We start from the raw sequence: 7,954 nt of genomic DNA, 5'->3' as shown, positions 1-7,954 counted from the left end.
TCTGTTCTGCAGGGACAGTGCTTCTTGGAGAAGTCCCTCCATCGCAGTGCTGAGGGTTGGCTGAGGGATGGGAGAAGTGCATCTGTTGGGGATGTGACAGCTTGTGCCTGTCTCTCCTTGCTCTGTCCATGTGTGGGCTCGCTGGATGCTCTGAGCAGGATCACTTGCACTCTGAAGTTAGAGGGACAGAGAGGTCAAGCAGCAGCGCTGGCTCGGAGCCTTCGCCTCTTTCGGTGGTGCTGGGGCTGTAAGGTGCTGTGTGCTCGTGCCCTCTGCGTCTCGTGGCGTTCCGCTCTCCTGGTCAGGAGCTGGGAGCTCGGCGGCCTGCCTGCAGCTTGTGGTCGTGCTGCGTGGTGAGCTTCATTTGTTTGTTTAACCTCAGCGATGCACTGAGTTGAACAGAGGAGGCTGTTTTGAGTCAGCCTGCTGCATGAGCTCATGTTTGAGCAAATGCTGGCATCATTTTGGGGCTCTTACGGCATTGAAAGCACCGGGGTGGAATTCCTGCCCAGAGCTGCAAAGAATCGAGGGCTGGGGATTGAGCTGCGCCTGTCTGGGTTTGGAGGGAAGGCAGATAGAAGACCGGCTGTTTGCTGAGCTGGGCGTCCCTCTCGGTGCTGATGGCTCTGCAGGACCTGCAGGTGCCTTCCAGGTGAGCACACAGCAGGGGAGGAGGCTGCTCTGGTTCCTGCTGCTGGCGGTTGGCATGCAGGGCAGGCTGTTCATGCCTGCAGCACTACCGTCGGGTTCAGACAGCAACACGCAAAGGGATTTTTTTTTTTAAAGGCAATGATCAGAAACCTGGGAAATGTACCTTAAGCTTTGCCAAGGGCTGTGCTTAACGTTATCCCTTTCTTCTAAGGGCTGTTGACCTGGTGATGACTCAAAGCCACCTGCACTCGCCGTGGGAGCTCAGGAGCTCTTACATCCTTAAGGAAGAAAGGGACGGTTCCTTCTAGTAGCTGAAGCTGAACTAACTTAAAGCGTTACGATTTTAATAGATTGAATTCACTACTGGACTGCAGCTATGTGCTAGGCTCGGCGTGAGTCGCAGCCTGCGTGTCTGTACTGGGACTCCCCAGCTGGTGCTCTGCCTCGAGCCCAGCTTGACGCAGGGTTTCTGGTGGTTTGTGGCAGGTGCAGGCTACGTGGGACGCTCGGAACGGTGCCTCCTCCTCGGAGATGTGCGCGACGGGAGGAGCAGCCCTTGAAGCCAGGTTCTGTGTTTCTGTTGGCACACCGGCGCTTGCCGTAGCTGGTTGCACGTTGGTTTGGGATGTTTGGTTTGATAAAAGGGGATTATCTTCCAAGCCTGCTTCCTCCAGGGACGTGAGGAGGAGGGGAGGGCATGCAGGGGAGGCTTGGCGCAGCCCAAACTTGGCTGCTTTGAAGGAAGTGTTCCAGGCAAATGCCGTGCTGCCTGTTTTCTGGTACAGAGCTGCTGGCTCGGTGTTCTCTGTGCCACTGCTTGCCTGCAGGTGAGCACCATTTTCTTGGTGGGCTCGGGTTGTTTTGGTCTTGGGAAAACGTGCAATTACTTTTGGAAAAGCCTTGCGGTTGTTACTCTTCCTAATTAAAAAACAAAAGCCTCCCCCCCAGCTGGATGAATAAAAGGCCTAGGTAATTGTCTTTTCATTTTAAATCTCGCCTCAAAATAGTTTTTTTGATCTTCGTCTCATTTCGTTTTGAGCTCTGTGAAGTTGGTTGCCATGGCATTAAAAAAAAACACACGAATTTGATTCCGTCAGCAGATCGCTTTCTGCCACCACGGGATGCTGTTATTTTGGGGATGGTGGTCTGCGGGTCTCCCCAGCACTGGGCTGGGAGCGGGGTTCCTCCTTCCCCAGGTTCCCTCTGCACTGGGGCAGTCACTGGGAAGGCGCTGCTCTGCGCTGGCTGCTGGTCAGAGCTGCAGGGCTTCCCTTGGCAGCTTTCCCCGTGGTTTTAGGGTTGATTTCAGGTGCTCCTGTTAGAGCACGTCTCAAGTTGGCCTTTGCTTGAGCTGTACCTGAGATGTCTTCTTGTCTCTGTGTATTCTGTGAAACGCTTCTCTGATTTTTGGGAGTTCTCCATCCCTCCCGGAGAAGGCTGCTGGTTCTGTCAATGCACTGAAGCATTGCCACGTGTGTAGCAGGGTGGGTGGTTAACACTGGTGCTTCTGCAGCCCTGCTGTACAGAATCAGCCAGGCAAACGTGCTGCCTTTTGTTTAAAGAGTAGCACCTAGCTTACCCTGAACGCGTGCCTGTCATACGATGGGAACTTGGCTGTCTCAGTGTCTTAGAATCATTCAGGTGGGAGAGGACCCCTAAGATCATCTATCCAGCCCATTGGACCCCAGCAGGGTCCTCCCCGGCCTCCCCATGCTCAGGAGTTCGGTCATGGAGCCGTTTTTTTGCAGCCTGTTCCATGCTTTGCTCCGAGCGAGCTGCAGAGCGCACCCAGCAGAGCGTGCATTCTCTTTAAGTGTTGCAGTAATTGCCCTACAGAAAAGTTTTGCCAGTTGTTGTTTAATTCTTTCAATTCTGCTTGGCTTGTAGGCTTTCTGCAGCAGTCCAGGCTTTGTTTGAGTCAACTTGCACTGCGCCGCTCTCCAGCCGAGCTAAGTAAGATCTGGAAGAAGCTCGCAGTGACTCCTCGTTCCCAAATTAACTTCTGTCTCTGTGCCTCCCCTTTTCACCTGTGTCATAAAGTCAGTGAAACAAACTGCCTTTGCCTAAAGTCGCTGCAGCAACTCAGTGTTGCGGCGTACAGCGTGAATCGTACACGAGGCCTCAGGCTGCATTTGGGGGGGGGGGGGTTTAAACAAATAAATACTCATGTAATCCTCTTATTGTAGCACTCAAACATGCAGTAAGTAAGTGCAAGCAGAGGGCTGTTGTCTGCAAGGTGTGTTGGCCGGGTGTTTTATGTGGCTGTTTGCAGGAGCCTGGCGGTGACCCTGCTGCTTTTGGTGTCTGCTAGTTCTGAGTCGATGCTGCGAGTGCAGTGTCTGTGCTCTGATATTTGAGGCGGTGATGGGTGAGTGGCTGGATCTGTCACCACAGCACGCGATGACAGCTGTCTTGCCTTACTGGGGCTGACTGGGGCCTTGGTGGAGCTGACTGGCCAAGGAGCAGGTGTGCTGTGCAGCCCTTGCTGCCAGCCCTCAGAGCGCTGTGCTGGCGTCGTTAACGAAGCGTGGAGAAGTCTGAGCTGCATTTCGTGGTTGGCAACCAGAACTGTATTCTTAATGAGTAGTGTAGAGCAACATGCAGGGAAATCTTCTTAGGCACTGTGGAACTGGAGAAGTACAGTGCGCTGTGAAGTGCTGTTTGAATGGGAGACTTCTTGTGGCAACCTTAATAATCCATTTTTTCCACTTAAAACATGAATTTTCTGCAGCTGCCAGCTTTTCAGACAGGGATCCAGCTGGATTTCAGGTCACCACTTACCAGGAGAAGCACAGGTTAGAAAATACTTGGCAGCAGTTGTGGCTGGAAAGCAGAGCTGCTGGAGTCACCGTCTGCAGCGGGAGACCGAAGATGTGAGCGTAGTAACGGGGTTCGTTTCTCAGCAGAAAGCTTCCAGGCAGCAGCCATCTTCACTCATCTCGTTTCTGCTTCGTCGTATGAAGTCATTACTTCTGAGAGCAGAAGAAGATGAAGTGCTGACTTCCAGTGTGAGTCTTCCCTGCGAGTGCTGGGCTGGGGCTCAGGCAGTGAGCGCCTGGCCTGGCTCAGGGCATCCCAGCAGCTGAGTGTGGCATCAACCAGTGTCAGCAGCAAACATGCTTTTCCCTCAACTCAACCACAGCTCCGAAGGTGTGTGCTCGTTCTCATCTTATTGTTAATAGCCTTAATGGAAGTACAGCTGCAGAAGACTAATTGTAGGAGGGATGGGATTGTACGTCCACCTTGCAGGGCGCAGTTGTACCTGCAGCGTATCACATTCTTCATGAATCTTCCCAGTGCTTTAGCAAGCAATGAACATGCAACAGATCAGCACTGAAAATGCTCTCATCTCTGGCTGCAGTGGGCAGGGAGGTGTCCCTGGAAAAGCACAGTTTGGTGCAGCTCAGGTAGGACGTAGCAGCGAGCCTTCAGACTGTTTGCATCAAACCCATTCCACACGCCCCAAGGCTGTGCTGGTTTTGTTCCTGTGAGGTGAGATCTACACAGAGAGGAAAGATACAGCAAGCCACAAAGTGCAGGGCTGCGCTTCCCACCCCTCCTGCAGGCATTTATCAGCTCTTGCGGTGTCCTGCTGGAGAAAACCATAGTCTAAACTTGTTCTGTTTGGGAGAGAGCTGATGGGGCTTAAATAATTCTTCGTATGTCAGCTCTTCCCAAAGCAATTTCCCAAATTCTTCCCGCTCTTGAGACATTCCAGTGAAATCCGTCACAAATTTGTGAAGCCTTTAAAGGTTATTTTATAAACGTTGCCTTCTGATGTCCTTGTTACTCACTGGGGTTCACAGTATCCTAGAATACCAAGAGGGCATCATCTGAGCTAGCCTGCACGATGCTACCTACCGTATGGGAGTAGTAAGCCTGGATTTCTGGGTCATTAGAAGGGTCAGTCGCTTTGCTGGCCCTCCACAGCCGTGGAGATGCTGAAATGGTTGAGATCCTCTGTACCTCTTGTACAGAGAGAACCTCTGAGATTCTCTGACCCTCGTGTGGGGTTTGGCATGGTTTTCTTTCAGCTCTTGCTTCGCGTGGTGCACGCCTCCTCATCATGTTAACAGCCATCAAGTGAGAGGAGTCAGGAGGTCATCTCTGGAAGGTATTGAAAATAATGGCTTGGCTCCACAAATGTCGCACATGGGTAAAATTTGAGCGGCGCCAGTGCAGTCCTTTGCTTCCATATTTATAGAGCTTACAGCTTTCTTTAGCCCTGTGTCATGTTTTTGTCATTTTGGGCCCTGTCTGTTGGTAGCACTCTTTTGGGTATGCTGTGCTACGTGTTCAGACCTGAATTCAGGGCTTCAGCACGGAGCTTCCTCCTGTGTATGCTGGTGAGCTTGGCTGGAGCTTGGCTGCTGGAGCAGCGTGGATTGTCAGATCTGCATCTTTCTGGCAACGGATTGGAGTAGAATCAGAAAGGTCGGAAAAGAGCTCTCAGATCCCAACCCCAGCCCACCCCCACCGTGCCCACTGCCCACGTCCCTCAGTGCCACATCCCCATGGCTCTGGGACACCCCCAGGGATGGTGACTCCCCCCCTCCCTGGGCAGCCTGCCCCGAAGATGTAGTTGCAGAACGCAGCTGCACAGATGCTTTCCTGGTCCTGAAGCCTCCTGGAAGTGATGGGAGAAGGACTCGGTCTTCTCCACCTCTCTGCTTTTGAGCACATGGCCATGCTGAACAGTGAAGGTGGGTGCTCTTCTTTTTCTTACAATGTGGATTTTTTTCGCATTTGTTATTTTTCCGATGTCAAACCAAAGCCGTGCTAGCCGAGTCATCTTCATTAAGTCTTTCCAGGACAAGGTATAAGAACTGTTGTTCTGGCCTGTGCTTGTCTAGGAAGTACTCGTTTTCCTAGAAATAGGCTGTAATATCTCGTGGAAGTCCCGTGGCCTTCTGGTAAAAATCCCAGGGCTGGCCTGATGGCAGGGAAGACAGCAGCTGGAAAGACCGATTGGATTCATAAAGAGCAATTCAGAGGCTTCTGTTAGAACCTCTTGCTTCTTGGATCGCGTGGCACGTTGCTGGGATTTCGGCCGTGGAAGTATTTATCTTAAAGCTTCACTGTTCTCCACTGGATGAAATAATGGTAGGAAGGTGCCCTCTTCCCCTGGAAGAGATGCACAGTCAGTTGAACCTTCCAGAATAGCAGTAGGCTGGGGAGGCTTGTCGTGGTGTTCCAGGCAGCAGGGCTTGTCGGCAGGCACCGAACTGAAGCACACCTGCCGGGTGCCTGCTGCTGACAGTGCTCAGCTTGGGCTGGATGTGGATGAGAACCTGTCTTGTGGTCCTGCATCGCTCAAGGGACTGGAGTTTCTGGTTAAAATAACTCTGCTTTGGTATCCTCAGCAACAGCAGAGCGGGTCGCAGGTGGTGAGCGTGGGCAAAGCAGCGAGTCTGTCTCGGAGCTGCGAGCGGAGGTGAGGTTTGTTTTTGTTTTTTCCTGTCAGCATTGCAGGTTCCATAGCAGTTGAGGTTTGCCTGTGTAGTCTTGGGGATGGTTAGCATCTTTTAGTGTCGAGCAAATTGCAGTTTCGTTTCTTAATTAGTCTCTCGACTGGAGGAGACGTTGCTGTGTTCATTTCCGTACCAAAAACTGCCGGTGTTTAACGCGCTTACTGGCAGGGCTCGCTGTGCAGCGGGTGTGGATGTGAGTTACTTGGTGTTTGCATCCTTTCCTGCCGCCTGTTGCTAGCTCTAATCCATGGAAAGCACTTTGTGAAGAACAAGTCCGGGTTCCTTTTGTCTGTAGCCTCTCAGTGGGGTTGAAGTGTTTCTTCATCCTCCTGTAGCAAATCCACAGCTGGTTTCAGTCCAGAACGAGCTCAGGACTGGGAGAGCAGCACCCTGCTATGGCTGCACCCATGCCTGGGGCTTTCCTCAAAGAGAGGTGTGGTGTGGGGCAGGATATTGCTGCCCTGGAGAGCTTACCTGCTCTTAGAGCTGCTGGTTACTGTCTGGAAGGTGTGGGCTGTAGGATTGCTGGAGGTGTCCGTCCTTCGAGAGAAACTGGAATTGCTCCATTGAATGTGAGGAGGAGCCTGGGAGCGGCTGGAGGAAGAAGGAAGGGACACAAGCAGCTCGTCCCCACGTTCTTAGGGGATGCCTTGCTGAAATTGTCTCGCACCTGTGCTAACAATGCCTGCCAGGTCGCGGGTGATCTGCAGCAAGCTTGGAGCATGAGCTGGGATCCGTGTGATGAATGGCACTCACGGCTTTGGAGGCATTGCGGTGCTCCGTCGTACCGCAGCGGTAAGGCTGGCACAGTGGGGTGGTCCTGTTCAGGAAACTCACTGCTCTTGGGAAGAAAGATGTCATTATTCAGCACCATCTCAAGAGAGCCCTTTTGGGACGGGGTGGTCAGCCCTTCCCCAGGGAGAGATCTCTCTGGGTGCACCGCCGTGTGCTGGGTATAGCTGTTGCCATCCGGATGTAGCTCTTGCGTACAAAGATCTTACTGCAGCTTATTTGTCTCATTGCTTTCCACGTGGTTTGATTTCGGAGCTTTCCTGTTCTCAGTGCTCCCTTTTGAAGAAGGGATTGTCCTGGGAATGCATTTGTCTGTTTTGGAGGAGCGTGTACCGTGTGTTTCAGCTGATGGAGGACCTGCTGCTCGTGAACTCTGCACGCAGCGGTAGCAGTGATGGAACGGGCCAGTCCTACGTACATTTTTAGGCTTCCCCTTTGAGCTGAGTGATTTGCCTTGTGTCAGGCAGGGGAACACGATCCTAGGGCTCTGCTGTCCCAACTTTCTGGCTTCTTTGGGGTGCATCAGTGGAACGCTTAAAGGAGAGCGTTGCCTGGAAAGCTGCACCCCACTGCTCCTTGGAAAGTCATACCCCACCATGTGCTGTTGCATTTGTTGTGCACCCAGGAAGCGTTCTCAGGAGAGACTGAGCTGTGGTGACCTCAGTGTCTCAGGATGGGGTTCATCACCGCTTGGAGGTGCCGCTCCAGGCGGGAGGAGGAAGGATTTGGCTCCATGCAGGACAGGGCCAGGGATTTGCTGAAGCCGTAATGGGAGGAACTGTCCGTGTTGTGGCGAGCTGGGCTCAAGGGGGTTAAAATTCTGCACCTGTGCTACATGGCTGTGTAAATGAATTCAGATCAGATACCTAATGGAAAGCATGTTTTAATGAACCCTGGCTAATTACTTTATTAAGTTCTTGATCGATACACCGGAGACCTGAAGCTACTGGCAGATTTTATTTTATTTTATTTTTTTTAAATCTGCTCTCACTATATATTTTAAATCTTCTGCATCTCATCAAAACAACTGGAGGCACTTG

At 52.1% G+C, this 7,954-nt stretch overlaps 1 protein-coding gene across 5 annotated transcripts in view; it reads left to right on the top strand.

Moving 5' to 3' along the window:
* Positions 1 to 7,954, top strand: part of GLG1 (golgi glycoprotein 1) — a 61,573-nt gene that overhangs the window by 2,893 nt on the left and 50,726 nt on the right. Inside the window, exon 1 of one of the 5 annotated variants that reach the window (XM_021408331.1) lies at positions 272 to 652. The exons of 3 other annotated variants lie outside the window; for them this stretch is intronic. In XM_021408331.1, coding sequence (XP_021264006.1) covers positions 431 to 652 — 222 coding nt within the window. In that variant the 5' untranslated portion in view covers positions 272 to 430. Of the gene's footprint in view, positions 1 to 271; positions 653 to 6,616; positions 6,918 to 7,954 lie in introns of those variants that run through there. One more of the 5 variants, XM_021408332.1, reaches the window with a different exon arrangement.

The sequence above is a fragment of the Numida meleagris genome, chromosome 10, assembly GCF_002078875.1.
Source record: "Numida meleagris isolate 19003 breed g44 Domestic line chromosome 10, NumMel1.0, whole genome shotgun sequence".
Classification (NCBI taxonomy): Eukaryota; Metazoa; Chordata; class Aves; order Galliformes; family Numididae; genus Numida; species Numida meleagris.
Note: the sequence above shows the minus strand (reverse complement) of the source record. Positions and strands in the feature narration are given on the sequence as shown.